The 19,658-nt window shown below is 37.3% G+C and overlaps 1 protein-coding gene and 1 long non-coding RNA gene across 12 annotated transcripts in view; one reads left to right on the forward strand and one right to left on the reverse strand.

The window, feature by feature from the left end:
• The window catches only part of LOC140199047 (uncharacterized), a 50,215-nt gene that overhangs the window by 23,961 nt on the left and 6,596 nt on the right, over nucleotides 1–19,658 (forward strand). For 3 of the 10 annotated variants that reach the window (XR_011886319.1, XR_011886328.1, XR_011886321.1), the window contains 6 exons: nucleotides 120–267; nucleotides 3,939–4,133; nucleotides 5,848–5,924; nucleotides 7,516–7,695; nucleotides 10,607–10,681; nucleotides 11,233–11,618. This is a non-coding gene — a long non-coding RNA (uncharacterized lncRNA). Of the gene's footprint in view, nucleotides 1–119; nucleotides 268–817; nucleotides 855–3,938; nucleotides 4,134–5,847; nucleotides 5,925–7,515; nucleotides 7,696–10,606; nucleotides 10,682–11,232; nucleotides 11,619–19,658 lie in introns of those variants that run through there. The other 7 variants (XR_011886326.1, XR_011886325.1, XR_011886320.1 and 4 more) reach the window with 6 other exon arrangements.
• Nucleotides 10,459–19,658, reverse strand: part of LOC140199046 (cyclic AMP receptor-like protein A) — a 187,240-nt gene continuing 178,040 nt past the window's right edge. The window contains exons 12-13 of one of the 2 annotated variants that reach the window (XM_072260476.1): nucleotides 15,237–15,384; nucleotides 10,459–12,508 (exon numbers count right to left, since the gene is read on the reverse strand). In XM_072260476.1, the coding sequence (XP_072116577.1) occupies nucleotides 12,344–12,508; nucleotides 15,237–15,384 (313 nt within the window). In that variant the 3' untranslated portion in view covers nucleotides 10,459–12,343. Of the gene's footprint in view, nucleotides 12,509–15,236; nucleotides 15,385–19,658 lie in introns of those variants that run through there. The other variant, XM_072260477.1, reaches the window with a different exon arrangement.

Below are 19,658 nucleotides of genomic sequence, written 5' to 3' on the forward strand. Positions count from 1 at the left end.
TGAAGGGAAATTACCAATATCATCTTAACAATCTTTAAGGTTTATTGGGTATGAACTTCTTGGAATGTGAAAGGTGGCATGTAAATGTAAATCTGTTTCTTTTTCTTACTTGCCCTAAGATAGATTGTCAGCAGGATGGAAGGGATTTAACAAGTGTGATTGAGGTAATCAAAATGAAAACAGGAGTGTCAATCTACAACAACAAAGTGTTCTGGAGGGGTCACTCTCATGGTTCATTCCATACTGGAATTCACAGACCCCCTGGGAGTAAGTGACAAAACTTATTTTTACTGAGGAAAAGTATATGATACCATAGATCTAAAGACTTGAGAAAAAAAAACTGATGGGGAGAAAAGTTAAATATTGACATTTTAATGACTTCATTTAGTGCACCGTGTAGCAATTTAAATATTACAATTCAAGCTGCTTAACTGATAAACAACCAAGGTGAAAGTCCCCACGTGGTCCAGTGAGCAGCTGAATTCCAGTGGATTCATTCTATGCCGTATTGGCTCAATCCATTGTCATCGCCTATGCTGAATTATGGAGGAGGGATATAGCCTGAGAATCTGCTGCCAAAAGTTATGGAGCAACCTATTTGGAAATACATGGATGAACAGTATTGGACTTGACTGTTGATAATTCACTGTAATAGCTTGAGTATAACTGAGTGCTACCAGGGAGGGTGACAGAAGTGTGTGGTTCCTAAGCAAGCCTTTTTTATATCACTTAGATGTTCTCAAACAGTGTGTATTAAAATTTTATACTGAGATTTTGCTTAAAACTGAAAGAATACACTCTATAATTTTTACTGTAGTTTCTTGGAAGCATCATCAGTGGGGGAAAGGAGAAAGGTGAGTCATCCGTTTCTAATAGTCTGGTTCCAATCAATTAAGAACCAAGGTGCAATGCTGCCACTAGCTTATGCTGCTTTTCCCCAATCCATAGACAAGTCTGGCAGATTGTATGACTTTTTAAAAAAGTTATTATGTTAGATAATCAGAGTAGAGGAGATAGCAGTTTAGAAGAGCAGCAATGTAGTAGGCATGGTCCTGAGAGAAATGTGGAATAATGATTGTAAATTCATCTGATAAGGTTTCAAAAATCATACATTAATTATTGAGCACAATTTGCTGAAAAAAGAATATTTTAATTCTATTTTTGTTTATTGTGGTGAAAAAACACTCAGAATATTCCCTGCAACTATCAGTACAATGATTATTTAAGGATGTTAGTTTCGGTATAATTAGCATTTTGCATAAGGTAAATTGAGTGTGAATGGCTGTATTTACAATAATTTACTGGGAAAAAATGAAACGCTTTCAGAGTAAGACTGTTCTGAGCATGAATTCTCACTAAACAAGATTGCAGATAGTAAGTCAAGAAGAGGTCTGCAACATTCTGATTTTAACTCATTGTGTCTGGAGCTAGTAATTATTGGACCCCTAGACGGTTAAACTCTTGAGGCATTTTCCAATTGGTATTAGTAGCAGTGGGAAGCACATTTATAAACAATATAATGGGTTGTGTATTCCAAGTATTGTACAGTCCTATATTTCATTCCTTGCAAATGTGAGTCCATTCATTTCAAACAACACTTGATTATTGTGCTTAATCTTCAATTGTGTTATTATATTCGGGGCTGGAACAAAGCATTGTTTAGAATTTGTTCATTAAAATTAGCTGCTTCAATTTGATGTCACCAGAGACTGCTTACTTCCCATCCCCCCAGCACTAACCCAATCTCAAACCTAATTCAGCTACATTCTGGCAATGTATTAAACAATTGGATAGGTTTGTTGGGTGGCATGGTAGTGCAGCAGTTAGAGCTGCCATGGCACAGCTCGGGGTCTGATCCTGACCTCGAAGATCGTTAGCGTGGAGTTTACATGTTCTCTTCACAACTGTCTGTGAAATTCCGTTGGGTATATGGTTTCCTCCCACAGTAAAAAAAAACTAAAAAATAAGTGCTTGTGAGTTAATTGGCTATTTTAAATGATCCCTTATTGTAGGAATGCTAAAAGAATCTTGAGAAGTTGATTAGCATTTGATAGCAAATCAACTGCATATTTAAGGGGAAGAGACTGATGGGATCGGTCTGCTGGAGGCTGACATGGACCCAAGGGGCGGAGGGGCTTCCCTCTGTGCTGTAATAAGCAAGTTCGTTTCGTAGAATGGGATCTCCCTGCATCTGAAATTGGAATGATGATACATCAAATTGCTATTCCAACAGCATTCCTCATTATAGCAACTGAGTCATTGAAAATGCCAGGTATTTCACAATAAAGGGTTAAATTCTGCAGGTGACTTAACCTGAGTGATATAGGTGGACCTGTTATCACCAAACTATAAAAATACTTTGGAAGTATTCTGCTATTAGTTACTCCCAAAAATAAAAGACACATAAAATCAACATGTTAATGAACAAGATTAAAAGTAAATTCATTAATACACTAAAAGATGACAGTGAATTTGTTCTGATAAGCTGTTGAAAAGATTTGTAATTTGTCTGTGTGTGTGTGTGTGTGTGTGTGTGTGTATGTATGTATGTGCATGTGGGTTACCTGAAACTGGAAAATTCAAGGTTCATCCCATTGGGTTGTAAACTAACCAATCAGAATATGTTGCTCTTCCTATTTGCCTTTCGTCTCTCCATTGCATTGAGAAGTCTGAGGTCAGTGTTGGAATAGGATGGAGAGTTAAAGTCAAATGCAACCGGTAGCTTGGACAGCCAATGCAGACAGAGCGTAGTTAACTCTGTGAAGTGATCACCTCGTCTACACCTGGTTTCACCGTTGTTGGGAAGGCCTCATCATGGAGGATTGGAGGATGTGCAGGTGAATCTCTGCCTTGCTTTGAAGGGCTGTTTAAGTCCCTGGATGGTGGTGTGGGAGGAGATGAATGTGCAGGCGTTACACCTTCCCTGATGGCAGGGAAAATGTCAGGGGATGGGCAGAACAGAGGAAAACAAAAATGATGGTTCCAGCAGAAAACAGAAAGGAGGGATAGCGGGTTAGTGTTGGAATAGGACGGACAGTTAAAATAGCCTGGATGGCCGTGGCGGCTGGAGTGGTTATTTTGTATCCTGATGTGTCACACAATCATGGTGGAGATGGCAGAGGATAATGTGTTGGCTGTGAAGACCAGTGAGGTGAAAAGTGAGGACTCGGAACATTACCACTGTTCTGTCAGGGCTGGGGGACGTTTGGGAGCTAATATATATTGGAAATGAAGGCGACTCCTATCAGGACTTCACTGACCATGGCCATTGGGAAGCTAACTTTCTGTTGGAAGAGGGACATTTCAGGAACATCAGAACAGATACGGCAGAGATGAAGGAATTAGGAAAATACGGTGGGACATATGTTTATGGAAGATTCTAGAGCCAAATCTGCCTCCTGGAATAGAAAGATCTGGAAAAAAGAAATAATCCTGGTGAATTTGAGGACAGGGTGGAAGTTGTTGGCAAAGGTAATGAAATTGATCAGTTACATTTATTTATACAATCTTAGTATTCTAATATTCAAATCAAGACTAAATAAATAACAGGCAATGGGTTATTATTTCTTTATAATACTGTGTGTGGGTAACCAAGAATAATTTGTGGTGATTCTACTGTGTAGATTTGGGTTATTGCCTTTATAATCCACATAATTGAGAAGACACATGGGTCTGGATTTCTAATGTCCACGGGGAGAAAATTTTTTCTGGGCAGCATGTTGTGTGTGAGCTGACTCATTATAAATGAATGTACATTGATTTAAATAGGTCCCACACTGAGTTCTTCATGTTGCTTGCCTGTGCAGTAGTTAAAAAGAGAGTAGAAATTTTCACATTATTCTCCAGATACTTTCATTTAAATCTGTATTAGCATATTTGTGAAATGTTTATTTAGTGGCCACTTTCCATAGCTATCATTTTTGCTGTCCTCCCTGTAGTTAATAAGCAATGGCATTCCAATGGGCTTGCCAGTGGTTGTTTTGGATGTGGAGGAGTGAAGGTATGTGGAGTGAAAAGAAGGATTTACATCTTCATCACTGGCACCTGGCACCCATCCACCGGGATTAACAGAATTATCATGTATAAGAATTTCAACATGTCATGGTTGACCTTGTACTTCAGCGGGGAGGCAGGTGCGTATATTGATGGCTGCAAAAAAAAAATCCTGTACAAACACAACAATACTTCTTGTAATTAAGATCACTAAAATGAATTTTCATGGAAGGTAATCATTTAAAGCCAACTTTGTTAATTGACCACACCATCAGCATAATAATAATGCTTGGGCCTTCTCTGCTAAGAACATACGTTTGTTACTTTGCTAGTAGAAAGGAGGAAGAAATGGAGATTAAATCATTTATACCAGATTTCCAGAATTCCATGACTGCAGATACCACTGCTATCTCCATATTGTGGTTGAAAGCATCACAAACTCCTAGCATCTGTGAACTGAAAGGAATTTGTTCCATTAGTGGTTAGATGGTTTCAGACCATTATAACTGAATAGTGCAGGTGCATTCAGGATATGCCAGCTATTCCGCTCAATAATTCTTTAATTTTTGTGACAGTTGATGACACCATTACTCAGTGAAGATTTTGAAAGATGTTATTATTTGCCTTGTATTCCAAGGAGTACAATATATTATTCATTCTTTATAGATTGCTGATGACGCTTCCATAGCTAACTAGATGTCGAGGAAATCCAAAGAAACAGTGCATTTAAACAAATGACCTAATACCATAGGATCTCACAGGTTAGGGCTACTAATCAAAAAGTACACACATGGCTGCAGAATTTTCTGCTGATTGTTTATTGGGTCAGTTCACCTATTATGAGGAGTGTGGGTAGATATATGGTTAAAATAATTATTTTTTAAAGTGTTTAGTTTCAAGTTTAAAGAAATTTTAATTAGTGTTTTCTTTAAAAAATTGGAGGTTGTCATTTTAGTTTACCTTAATACAAAAGCACCATAAAAATGTCATCTTGATTTACAAATAAAACAAAGCCCAAAGGCATTTGTATTCTTTACTGACCCAATAACATCAAATGCAATGTTGCAATGTTTGCTCTTTCTGCAGTTTGTCAGTTTAAAAATTTTTGCTATTTTCATATTACTCATTTTGAGGCTTAAGGATTTTGTCCTTACTCTGGTTAGGCATATTCTTTCTCTTCTATTTTATAATTTCCAATTATTTTGCAATAAAAGCAAAAGGAATAATAAAAGGAACATTTACCTATATGCAAACGTACTCAAGCAAAACAGTCAGCGAATCCTTGTCAATTTATCCATGGCAATCCTATTTAAAATTGGAAACCCCCCTGTAATAAAGAATATTTCTCCCTTTGTTTTTACTGATTTGGGGAGTTTACAACTAATAATTAAAAACAGCTCGGTGCCAATTTTGACATCCTACAAGCTTTTTTCTCCACCATGCATTTTTTTATTTCCTTGCAGTAAAGTCTCATTAAGCCATCTTCCACTGTAAGAAAATTCTTTTACATATGTGGAATTGGTTTGTTTTTTTTCCCCATTATTAACTTTTTTTTTAAAGTTAAGCTCAGCATCAATCAAATATGACTTGCTTCTATCTTTAACTTTGCTCATAATATTTTCATATTAATGAACCACACAGACATGATGTTAAATTCTCCATTTCACACTAGCTTAGTAGACTAAAGTTTCCCAAAGTAGTTAACTAGGTTTACAGGAATTTTGGACATTTTCTGTTCTGTTGATTTTGTAACAATCTGAATTTTGCACCCTGTACAGCCACAAAGATTGTATGATATTTGAAAAATTGTTTAGAATTTTATCAATTATATCTTGTTTCCCTTGCTGATGCTAGGTCTCCGCCAACAGTAAAGAGTACTATTTAAAAATAATTTTCATCCATCTCTAGCATGCTTTGCCAGTGACACTTGTGTAAGTAGTATATCAATAAGAATTTATTTAATATTGCATTGTTTGATGGTGTGTTGGACTCTCAGTCTAATATACAAAATGACTGCTTTTGCATTTGGAAATAACTTTATGTTAAATAGCACTTCCAACATAAAGAAAATACTCCTAAGTACTTCGCACAGGTACTATTGGGGAAACAAATGCTAAGTCAGAAGAGCAATAGTAGAAGTGACCTGAAGCTTGGTTACTGAGATTCGTGGGAAGCCTTAGCAGAACTAGAAGATGCAGAAAGATCAGGGAAGAAATTTCAGAGTTCAAGGAATCGATCAGGTTGAAAGCTTGGCTGCCAATGGTGCTGCAAAGGGTGCAGTGCTTGAGGAGCCGAGGAAAATGGGAGGTGGGTGGTGGTGGTGGGCAGTGGAAAAATTGTACTGCTGGTGAAGTTACATGAGTAAGTGGGAGGGGCGAGGCAAACTAATGATAAAAGTGTACAATTTTAAGACATTGGGAGTGAAAATGGTTCAACAATAGCAGAAGTAATGGGCAATTGTGATTCAATATAGTATAGCCTACTGTCAGGTTTGTGTGAACTAGTCCTCCACAGGTCAGAAAGACATGGGTGGAAGTTTAAATATTGTTGCATGAGGTTGCTTGTAAAGGACTGAGCCTAACTGCGATCAAACTAGCACACAGACTGTTCATCTTTACTAAGTATAAACTGCTGGAGTAGATGGGCGGAATGGCCCCTTTCTGGGTTGAAGTGCCCTATGACTCCATGTTATGAATAGGTTTGGAGTGAGGCAGGACGTATGCATGGCAAAGATTGAGATGTTTCCTGTTCCACTAATATTTTACAACATATTTTACAATGAAACGAAGTTTCACAGCAAATAGTTTATAGGGTCAATTTCAATGTGCAATATCTGTAGGTTTATCAATGAGGCTTGCAGCCTCTGATTATAGCTCTTGTTCTAACAACACAATTAAGTTAATTGTGTGGTCTCACTAGCCTCCCCAGGATCCAGGACACCTTCAAAAGGACACCTCGAAAAGGAGGCATCTATCATTAAGGATCCCCACCACCCAGGTTTTGCCCTTTTCCCATTGGTACTGGTAAAGAGGAGGTATAGGAGCCTAAAGACAGACAGACAGACACACACACACACACACACACACACACACACACGTTTCAGGAACACTGTCTTCTGCTCCACTATTAGATTTCTGAATGGACAAGTGTGAGGTGTTGCACTTTGGGAGGGCAAACCAGAGTAGGACTTGCATGGTGAACTGCAGGTCGCTGAGGACTGTATTAGATCAGAGGGATCTGGGAATACGTACCCATACTTGATAGGACACGGAATCAAAGGTTACCGGGAGAAGGCTGGGAAGTGGGGCTGTGAATGGCAGAGTAGACGCGATGGGCCAAATGGCCTAATTCTGCTCCTATGCCTTATGGTCATAATTCCTTGAAAGTTTAGTCACAGGTAGATAGGCTTTTAAACAAAGCTTTTGCCACATTGACCTTCATAAGTCAATGTATTGAATACGGGAGTGGGATGTCAAGTTGTACAAGACGTTGGTGAAGCCTAATTTGGAATATTGTGTGCAGTTTTGGTCACCTACCTACAGGGAAGATGTAATCAAGGTTGAAAGAGTGCAGAGAAAATTTGCAAGTACATGAGGACCTGAGTGAAAATGGAGGACACCTTGCTCTCCCTTGCCAGGGAGAGAGAGAACCTGTGGGTTGTCGAATTCGGATGAAATGCAAAACTTCTGGGGTAACTGCAAGGTCTGTGTCTTTGCTATCGCTTAGCATACGTTTGGGCTCAGTGATTGTACTGATGCATGTTTAATTTTGCTGGTGGGGGGAGGGGGGATTGCTGCTCGCTGCTGCTTACGTGTGGGAGGGAGGAGCTGGGGGGGGACTTCAGGGTTCTCACATTTACCTATCATTCATTCTTTGGGGCACTTCTCTGTTTTCGTGGATGTTTTGCGAAGAAAAAGCATTTCAGGATGTATATTGTATACATTTCTCTGACATTAAACTTGACCTTTGAGTTAAAGGAAAAGGTGGAATAGGCTAGGACCTTACTCCCTAGATTGTGGGAGAATGAGGGGAGATTAGATATAAGTATACAAAATGATGAAGGGTATAGATAGGGTAAATGCAAGCAAGCTTTTTCCACTGAGGTTGGGGAGACTAAAATTAGAGGTCATGGGTTAAGGATGAATGTGAACTGTTTAATGGAATCATGAGGGGGTACTTGTTGGGCTGGCACAGTAGCTTAGTGGTTAGCACAATGCTTCACAGTACAGACAACCTGGGCTCAATTCCCACCGCTAACTCCTGTACGGAGTTTGTACAGTCTCCCAGTGACACACGTTTCCTCTTGGTGTTCTGGTTTCCTCCGGTTTAATTGGTCATTGTAAATTATCCCATGATTAGGCTAGAATTAAATCTGGGGATTGCTGGGCGGCGTGGCTCAAAGGGCTTATTCTGCTTTGTATCTCAATATATGTAAAAATAGACTACTTCACTCTGAAGATGGTGAGAGTGTAAATTGGATGCATGTTTGATTTCAACATTTAAGAAAATACTGGATCGATAGATGGATGGGAAAGCTATGGTCCAGGTGCAGCTCAATGGGGCTTGGCAAAATAATAGTTCAGCGTGGATCAGATGGGGCGAAGGGCCTGTTTTTTTATTTGTTGTAGTACTCTATGACTCTAATATGATTGCACAACAGCACCTTTCAAATCAGCATGCCATTTACTAAATTTTACAGCAGTTTTCAAAAGTAATTTCCCTTATGAAATTGTATAATTATGTGGAATGTTTATAGCTCTTCTTTATAGTCTTTGATACTGAATTACTCCTTACATATTGCAGCAATCTCTATACATCTCATAGTTTTATATACTTTTCCCATGTTATAAACTATAATACCATGAACTGAGAAAATCTAAGGATCCCTTCAATACAATGCTACGACTACCGAACAGGCTATCTGTTCTGAATGAGCAGTGTGGGGATTAACAGCATTCCCTTTTTCCAACACTATAGTTGAGTACTAAGAAATGTCACTTCAACATAAGTTGTGGATCAAAGGTAACTGCCTGATCATTCAGTGAGATGGTTCTGTGTTTAAACCTCACTTCAGAGACCTAGGTGGACTTTGCAGTACACGACTACATAAGTGCCATGTTCTTCCAGACATTCTTTTGAAGTTGATGTTGGATTGCTCTCTTTGACATATAAAAGATTCCTTGAAACTATTTCAGGAGCAGAAGATTCTTCCCAGTACATTGGGAAATCCTGAAATTGTGAGAAGTTCCTGTAACGTCAAGAATATTGTGTTAGAAGTGTAGGTTCTCCTATTACAAATAAAACAGTGAAATAGACATTGTTGTATTTTATACATCAAATTATTTCTCAATGCCTAATTCAGTTTTGCTGTGGGATGAAAAGCAAGCCTGGTAGGGATTTAAATTTCTGAAATGTCCACCCTTTAAATTACAGGTCTTTCCCAGATTATGGTAGTGTTGTTCCTGTGAACTGTTTGTAACCCAGACAGTTCATAAGTCGGAAATGTGACCATGAACTAAGTTCCCAGGCTGCAGGAGATGGCAAAGCCATCCTGCCAGTCTCCCAAATGCTTGCTCATATATACTGTACGGGTGTTTGTAGCTCGGGACAACCTATACCCGCTGTTGCTTTCCACTGATGTCAATAAAAAAGAAAAATGGGCAGGATATATAATGTCTGATTTGATACTACCCATTCTACATTCACCAAAGTTGAATTTCAGTTCCCTACGTATGGAGTGTGTATCAAGCTTCAAATTCCTTGGTGTCCACATTTCCGAGGATCTCACCTGGTCCTTGAACTCCTCCATCCTGATCAGAAAGGCACAACAGCGCCTTTATTTCTTGCAGAGTATCAAGAAAAACTTACCTCTGTCCCAGGATACTGACGGACTTTTACCACTGTACCACTGAGAGCATACTCACCAACTGCATCTCAGTGTGGTATGGCAATTGTCCCATATTGGACAGCAAAGCACTCCAGCATGTGGTGAAAACTGCCCAGCGGATTATCGGCACCAATTGCCCACCATTGAGAACATCTACCATAAACACTGCCTGGGCAGGGTGAAAAGCATTATCAAGGACGCATCTCACCCTAACCATGAACTTTTTACCCTCCTCCCATCTGGTAGGCGCTACAGGAGCCTCTGCTCCCACACCAGCAGGCACAGGAAGAGCTTCTTCCTTGAGGCTGTGACCCTGCTGAACCTCGCATCACAACGCTCAGCAGTATTGCACCCATATTGTACTGTCTCAGTACTGCCATATTTGTGTGTTGTAGCACTTTTTATTCGCAGTTATTTTGTAAATAACACTATCCTTTGCATTTCTGGTTAGATGCTAACTGCATTTAATTGGCTTTGTATCTGTACTTGGCACAATGACAATAAAGTTGAATCTAATCTAATCTTTAAAGGATCGCCTAAATGCGTAATTATATAAAGAAAGAATAAAGAACTGGACATTCAGTTTACTTGAAAGATCATTCTTTTGTTATAATGAACTCTCATTCTCATTTAATGATTTAATGAAAATGGAAATGAGACATTACAAGAACAATTTATATGTATAAATATTTTTAACAGCAAAATATTTCAATCAACTTTATACAGGAGCCATCAAATAAACTTTTACACCAAGCCTTAAAGGAAATATTGGAGGAGATGACCAAGGGCCTGGTTAAAGAGGTAGGTTTTAAGGAACATCTTAAAAAAAGAAAAAACAGAGACAGGAGGTTAGGAAAGGTATTCCACAGCTTAGAGTCTTGCATTGGCCATTTTTGGTCCTATTAAATTAAAAACTGAACTGCTGGAGAAGACCTATGGGTGAAGCAGCACCAGCAAAGGCAAAGAGTTGGTCACATTTCAGGACAAGTCCAAATTCCTGCATCAGGTTGTTCTTTGCTTCAGCTTTCAGAATCTGCAGTCTTTTGTGTTTCCATTGGTCCAATTAAACTTGGGAATGATTAAGAAACAACTCTGGAGGAGTATTATAAAGCTGGGGAGAATTCAGTGCTAGGGAGAGATTTAAAATTAAGGTGCTGCTTAATAGATCAGCAAATACAGGCTTGAATGATGAACAGTTATGGGCTAGATTAAAAACACATGGAATGAAAATGTTGAGATGAATTCTCACAATGCTTCTTGAGTGGTGCTAGCTCATCACACAGTAAGGTTACTAGTATTCTACTGCAGTCTCAGCAGTTCAGCATTAATAGGATTTTCTGTTTTTATTTCAGATTTCCAGCATCAGCAATATTTTGTTTTTGTACAACCAGTGTCCAGAATTTCTCTGCATAATGGAATTAATTGCTTTTTTTAATGCAAGGTTAAATTGTGCCTAGAATTTTAAAAAATATGCCTTGGAGCAATTGGAACCAAGAAAGCAAAGTTAAATGTTGCCTATATTTTCTATAAACATTGTAACAGAACTAGCGCAGTCAAATGAAGAATGGTTCTAATGGATGTAGTTTTGACCTTTCCGGCCACAACTCTGTAATGCTCTTTAAAGGAAATCTTCAGTTTAAATGTAGCATGTTCAATAATTTTATGTGAATAAAATAAAACATCAAGAATTGACACATGCCAACATTACTAAATTAAATAAATCTTGTTGTCCTGAACATTTAGATATCTGTAATGTTTTTTTTCCATCTCTGAAGAGTTCTCTTCAGTATTGTGGCACCATAAGTAACACATGTTAAAATAAAACTATAAACATTTTTGAGAAATGAAGTAGTAGTTCTGGCCTTCCACCTCTTGTCACTGTTTTCTGTTAAGGGTTCTGCAATTATTCTTTCAACTTTCTTCTGCTTTCCTCTCTCCCTTCCCCACCCCCACAAACAGCCTGTTTTCCCTGCAGAGAGTGCTATATAAGGACAGACACAATAGTTTCACAACATAATTTGCTCCACGATCTGAACCAGATTGCTTACCCTACTAAATTGATGTTATGTATGAAAAGGGTTCATACTTAATTTATGTTTTTTAAAAAAACACTTAAAACAGAGTGTCTTCAGAAAAATATATAAATGCTTACACTTAGGTTATCACATACATTTACTCCAAATATTTTTCTTCATTTTTGTACAGGATTATCTGAGTTTTTTGGTTTGAAGCACAGAAAAAAGAGGCAGCTGAAAGGAACAATCTCTTTAACCGATGTGTTTGTGTTTAGTATGATGCCTCTTCTGTAAATCTGAAGCTTCTGTTCCAGTTTTATGACATTAAATATTAAGAGCCTAGAATTAATAATGAAGGTTGACAGCTCATCTCTACTGTCACAGAGGGGTTCTTCCTTTGTCTAGAAGTCCAACAGTGCACATATTCAGTTCGAGGGAGTTTCTGTTGTCAGGGCCTCCTGTCCCTAGACGTCATGGTGGATGAATAAATTGCTCCTGTGCCATCGTCACATGAGTCTGAGGAATCACTTTCCAAATGGGGCTTGTAACGCACTGGCCCGGGCTGGTACTCCATAATCAATGTTGTATCAGAAAATCTGGACTGAAAAGCAAGCTGAAAATTTGAACATGTCAGATTCTGCAATAAAGGAATAACTCAGGAACATGCTTGAGACAGTTTTGTCTTTTTTCCCCCAAAAACAGCATGTGAGAAAATTTAATTTAAAAAACTTTATAGCAAAAATAGATTATGCCAAATAAACTGCACAAAATACACTTTATGCAACAAACATATCTTCATTCTCTCAACTGTTTTAAGAATTCACCAAGGATTTTTAAAACCAACAACACACTTTTTGATTTGATTGCTAATGAGAAGGTTAAACACTGATGCAATAGTGTCATGTTAGCATTTCCAACACACAAGCCGCATTATTTATGTTGGAAGTCAGTACTAAAGCTAAAGCCAGAATCAAAATTAGAGATAAACAATCAGGAAATAAACAATAACATTAAATTTACTGGAAAAGCATTGTGAAAATGTTTAAAAGATGAGGAATCTACTTTGAAGGTCAAAGTTAATAACAAATTATTTAACTGATGAAACCAATGATGAGATATAACACAAACAGTAGCTGAGAAAAGATTTAAATGTAATTTCACACTGAAACTCTATCAATTTTGGCTTAAATTCTTGAATCTGATTTTCAGCCTGATGGAGATATTGTTAAGTACTGTGTTGACATGTGAATTTTTTTGTTACATTATTATTAACTGGCAGAACAGCAGGGTGCAGTTGGAGATAACTGTAATAAACACAGATTTCTCCATGCTTTGACCCTTTGCTCACTGGAAGCACAGAAATCACACTGATTACCAAAAGGCAAGTCACAGATTTCCTGTGATCTCAAGGATGCTTCTGCAATCCAGCCTCAGAGAAAGATGGTAAATTTTACTGTTGAATTTTAGTGTCTGGTTCTTTCTTGAGCAGTTATAGGGACAATGAGTGGGAAGATAAGAAGACTCTTATGTCTAGTAAACAGTACGTAATTCTGTGCACTCTATTGTCAATATTCTATATGAAGTTTATCTGAGAATGTATTTTCCCCTTTTTCCAAAAGTAGAAAAAGCTCTGTTCCTGGCATAATCACAGAATCTTGAGCAAACAATAGTAGCTACTGTAGCACAGCACCAATACCAACAGGCTGTTCATAATTTAACAACTGAAAGGGTAGATTTTTGACATAAACTTAGCTTTTCTTATCAACTCTGCTACTCTGCAGAGTTTGACAGGAAAAAGAGATTACAAGTAATGGCAAAGCAGAACCATGTTTCCAAAATCTTGTGTGTGGGTTATATGGAAAAACATTAAATGTTTTGGACTCTAGAGGGGAAAAAAGAAAAGTAGCACAGCACCAACACCCTTTGATTTAAAATTAAATTTCACTGAATTTATTAAGAAACTTAAAAGCCTGCAAACCCTTTAAGTGATTCCACAGGATTGTTTGGAAAAGCAAGAAAATAGGCAATGATTCAAGTATTTTGGATCTCAGCCTTGATTGATGCTATATGACAGACTGAATTTCTGCCTTAAAACTATAGGTATAGAAGCAGGGGGCTTGGGATACAATTCTGGATGTTCCTATGTCTTTGCTCAGATTCAAGGTATTTTTTCCAAAGTAGTTAGCAAAGGAGTAAAGGCTGCCATAAAACCTGATATTCTGATCAAGATCTTTTATTTAAATACATCCTGTTATAAAAGGTGTCACTTGGGGGTTTGTAATTCTTTCTGGACTGTTTGGCCTGATGTCCCTTAATGGGCTAACTTGTTAAACAGCTTGGGGTCTCTTTAGTGGCTAGATAGTCTCCATCCTCTAATGATATTTGAATTAAGGGACCATATGAAATTTCAAAGTCAAGGTAAATTTACAGTACACTTATGTCACCATATACAACCCTGAGATTCGTTTTCTTTTGGGCATACTTAGTAAATCCAAGAACCATAGTAGAGTCAACGAAACACCGCATACAACAGGGCAGACAAACAGCCAATGTGCAAATACAAGAGAGAAAAATAATAAACAATAAATATCAAGAACATGGGATGACGTGTCCTTGAAAGTGAGTCCATAGGCTGTGGGAACATAGCTTGAGGGATCAACAACTGGGATTCCTGCCAGGCACCATGCAATCCTATTCAACTTTTGGAAGTAAGATTACTGTAGTTCTCTCCCTTTGACAGAAGCCTGGAAAAATGATGTGGGGATATTTGTCACTTCTGTTTAATTGTAGCTGATGCAGTCTGAGACTAACTTAATAAATGTTAGAGTTTGTAACTTTATAAAATTTAAATGCAAATACAGGGCAAATACAACTGTACCTTTGCAACTGAGAAAATATATTTCTAACTGACAATGTTTGGCTGTTAAAACAAAGGTGTCACTTCAAAGGCTGAATTTCAAATGATATGTTTCTTTTTGTATTATAGTTGGGGGTGAAGATGTGAGATAGCAGCCAATCAGAATTGCACTGTGAGAGTCACAACCAACTAATTATAAGAATTGCATCCTCATTCATGAACTTTTGTAGCCAGCCTAATTTTAATAGTGCAGCTGATCTCCTGTCACTCAACAAAGATGTGAAGCAATTCACCATCTTGACTTTCAAAGTCATCTAGCTACTTAGGAGGACGGGGTTGCTGATCTTTCAAAACTGCAGATTTGTGACAAAAATTTGTAACTTATGAAAACATTACAGAAGATTATCCAGGAGGAAAAAAGGCATGGAAGCAAATGAAATGTTTAGGACAGGTACAGGAGTTTTTACTGATTAATGATTGTTACCTGCAAAGATGTTAAATTCAGCTGGCCCCATGTCTCTCTGTCAAACCCAAACACAATTGCATTGGCCAGTCCATGAAGTGGAGCAGTTATAACGTGGAGGAGTGTCAGGACAAAAACCGGATGGTTAGGATCAAATGCATTGTGCAACCTAATATCAGAAAGAGAGAACAGAAGACATTGAACAAATTGTGCATATTTTTAACAAACTTACCAAAAACGTAAAGACTAAATTTCCTTGTCAATTTACTTTTGATAGAACTATTAATGTATGCAGTGGAAGAGAAATCAGAGTCAAAATAAATGGAGATCGTCCTGGAGCTATGATGCAATAAATGTCCTAAATTTATTGACTTAATTTCAGCATATTTGCACAGTTTTTTCAATATTCACAGTGGCCATATAATTCAAATATATTCCTGTATCCGGAGACTTTAAAATCTCCTCATCAACTCTTTAAAACATTTCCCTTTAATCATAAATAATGTTTAGCTAACAGCTGCATATAAGGAACACTTCAAACTTTGAGGGCTCCTGATAAAAGATGGATTTTTGTGCACAGGGATTGGAGAGTAACAATAGTGGATAGTGATCATAAAATAGGACATCATAACATTTTCATGAGGCCACGAAGAGTCACTTGAATGATTCTCTAAAATTAATAATAATTAAATTGGAACCAGCATACGAAAATACATGAACAGTAACTTGAGTCTCAATGTGGACAAGGCTAAAGAGATGATTGTAAGGTGCAGGCTGACCACTCATTGCTGCATGTAAACAGCTCCGCCATGGAGAGAATTAGGAACACCACATTTCTGAGGGTGCACATATTCTCACCTGGATCGCTCAACACCACCTCTTTGGTCAAGTAAGCACAGCAGAGTCTCCATCCTCCACCGTCCCCTCCCCACTCTCCCCATTTTAACTTTTACAGGAGCACCATAAAGGGTATGCCGACCAGCTGCATCACTTGCTATGGGAGTTGCAAGGCATCTGACCACGAGTCACTGCAAAGGATTGCGAGGGCTGCTGAGCGGATTATCAGGGTCAGAGATACTTATCTGGAGCGCTGTATACCCTTAGCAATCTCAATGATCCCTCCCATCTGTCCAACAATCTCTATCAGATACAGTAACATTAGGACAAGAACAATTAGGATGGGAAACAGCTTCTTCCCCCAGGTTGTGAAACTACTGAACTCCCTGCCATCACCTAGGCCTCAACTTGTGTCATAAATGCACCTTATTATTTGTTAATTTCTTTGTGGTAATATTACTTTTATGTTTTGTGTGTGTGAGTTATATGTATCGTGTTGTGCACCTTGGTCCAGAGAAGGGTGGTTTCGTTTCAGTATATGTGTGTTCGGTTGAATGACAATAACCTGAACTTGAACTTGAAGCTACCATACAATTAACCCTGAATTAAAGCAGCTTCTATTTTGTTGTTGTCATGGCATAGGTCCTGCTGTAAAGTGCATCCCTGTTATGAAATAAAATATTTGATGACTTTACATCTTATGACAATTAGGACTACAATCTAATGTGCTTCAAAAGCTAAAGAGCTTGATTTATCCCAATGTCAGGGAAGGTGCTATATAAGTTTAAGTCTTTTTTCATGAGTTGTGTACCAATAAAAGTTAAAGAGCAACAGTTACAGAAGCCAGTATAAACATTGGATAATTTGTTTGTTCCTTTGCACAAGAACTGAACAATACCATTGCAACTAGAATATAGTTGGAGAGGAAACATAAAATATTACCTTGACATATATTTTCAAAAGCCTAATTTAATTTAATACAGATGAATTTCCTTAAAACACATCACCCTGAGGTAGGAATATGGTTAAAAGATAAATACTTGGTTGCCGGGCAATCTATCTATTTCAATTAGTGTACAGTACAAGAATTGCTTTTTATTGTGCATAAGTAAAATTGTTAAGTATCAAAGTGTATGCAGCACAATTAACTTAGTTTTGTGTAATTCAATTTTGAAACTCAGTAAGTGTTTCAACTAGATCAAGGCATTTAAAGCAAGGCAAATTCACTGTCAGGACAAGCAAGGTGGTTTTGAGTTTATTTTATCAGAAACATGCAATAGCTACTGATTCAGTACAAATCCATCTCCTTTAAACCAAATTTAAAATGGCACAAGAAGGTATAAGTTTTTATTTTTGAGCACAATTGGATTAAATAAATTCAGACTATTTCCATATTCTTAATTTTAATTCACTATAGCTGTAAAATTTAGGATAAAGCTGTAGTGTAAGTGAGTTTGTAGCTACAAAAAGAGTTAACACACAATTGATATGAACTGATGAATGAAGTGCTGTTTAAGCAACCCCACCGGGCGCCTGTAGTGTCGCTTCAGAGGGAGAAGTAACATTTATTTCTGACAGACCACCTACACGTTTAAATTAGCTTTTTTTTGAAGTTAAATGCTTGGCCTTTTGTCCCAGATAAGCTGCCCATTTTCAGATTGTTTGCTTGGGCTTTACTTTCTAAGTCTGTGCTGCTCAAGCTATTTTGTTAGTCAGAACACAAAAGTGTAATTATTTAGGATTGACCTTCAACAAAATAGCCACCGGAATTAGTGCAAATGCCTTTCTCCATTTGAAGCAATGAAACATGCAGTGCATTTTCCTGCAGCTAACAAGATGTAGATTCCACATAACTTCTTTTTACAACATTAAAGTTAGTTGAAAGATTTCAACTAATTAACAAAATGAGGTTTAATTGCACTGAAGTGAAACCATATATTGAACTATATAGGTTGATGTGATTTTGACAACTTGAAATTGTTCTCGCTATCACTCTCGAAAAGATTAACACCCAAATGTTAACATATGGAATGACACATGAAAATAAATCAAACAGATTTTTAAACCAATCTAGGCACAAAAATTACAAAATGTCATCAAATCTTATAATGGTTACTCAGAATTGATACTGTCAGTGGATAATAACAATAGAAAACTGGATTTTGAGCTCATTATGTTTAATCTCTCCGAAGTATAATTGTAAAAAAATCTTTTAGAATCGCATGCTACCAACTCTGGGATATTTACCAATCTATTAAGGCAATTATTTCAACACAGCCATTTTTCTGTGAAAACTTCTAAAATTACATATATTTGATCCCCAATTCAAGAGATTAATCTCTTGTCAAACGGAATATAATTATTTCTACATAATTAACACTATGACCACACCCTAATTTTTTTTCCTTTAAAATATTCTATCCAAGTTTAACCAGCTGACAACACTTCTCTGGTATTGGCACCCTGCTTCAGGGAAAATATTAGATCTCTACTTCATCAGATCCCAATACAGAACTATCCCTAACCTCACTGAGATATCTTGCGTAATGTTTTCTGAAAATATATTAATGGATCCAAGGAACACAATAAATTTGTCCTGGAATATTCATCAAAAGAAATAGTCTGCTTTCTGGGTTTATAAAATAGTTTTTTATTTTATATATATGCATGTGCCAAAGGTCTTGGAGGCAGAAGCTTTAGTCCCTTGTTTGGACAGTGAAGACGCCTCAGTCACAAACAAAAAGGATGACAGATTAGTTAGTGAAATCTATTAAAACACCTTCACCTTTGAAATGTATAGCAAACCCAGAGATGTGCTGAATCAATAAGCCAGACAGAGGCGTACTTCCATAGTAATAGTTACCAGTACCTTGATATAGTGTGTGACAATCAACAGGGCTGAGACAATACATTAACTATTCAATCAGAATAACTGTGCTTTTATATCAATAGTTCTTTATTATACACATGAACATAATACCTAACAACGCTTTTTGGTCCATCTCAGCACCTATATCCACTAACCCCCCCATGAAGGGTACTCCAACTGTGACGTAAGCAAGATTAATACAATGTCATCATTTGACTTTTATCTACCATTTGCCATTAAACGTAGTATTCCATCCACTTTAATTTAGCTTATTGAATGGTTTCCTTTAATGTTTTACAAGCTTGAACCTTCATATTCCTCTGATCCTCCATATCTCTGAACTTTCCCTTGTAAAATTCTGAAGAAAGATAACCTATATTACCTCATGTTTACTAATATTGCATTCCAAATGACAGTTGCTCCCTCTCTTGGAACTTTGTAAAATACCCCTGACTTTATTGATACATATAGATCTGAATACCACATCTGCTAGTATTATATCCATATCACTGATATGTATATTTCGAGAGAAGCACACAGAGGAGAGTAATGAGGATCACGGCTACACATTATCAGTCCTACAGAAAACCCTGCAATTGACTTAGTTCCTTTTAATCCAATTTGATTTTCTGTAAGTCTTCAAAGTGTTTGTATCCATAAATCAACATCTAAGGAAAAACAATCCACTAAGAAAATAATTCCTATCTCAGTTCTAAATGATTGGCTCCTTATGCTAA

The sequence above is a fragment of the Mobula birostris genome, chromosome 6 (assembly GCF_030028105.1).
Source record: "Mobula birostris isolate sMobBir1 chromosome 6, sMobBir1.hap1, whole genome shotgun sequence".
In the NCBI taxonomy this organism is placed as follows: domain Eukaryota; kingdom Metazoa; phylum Chordata; class Chondrichthyes; order Myliobatiformes; family Myliobatidae; genus Mobula; species Mobula birostris.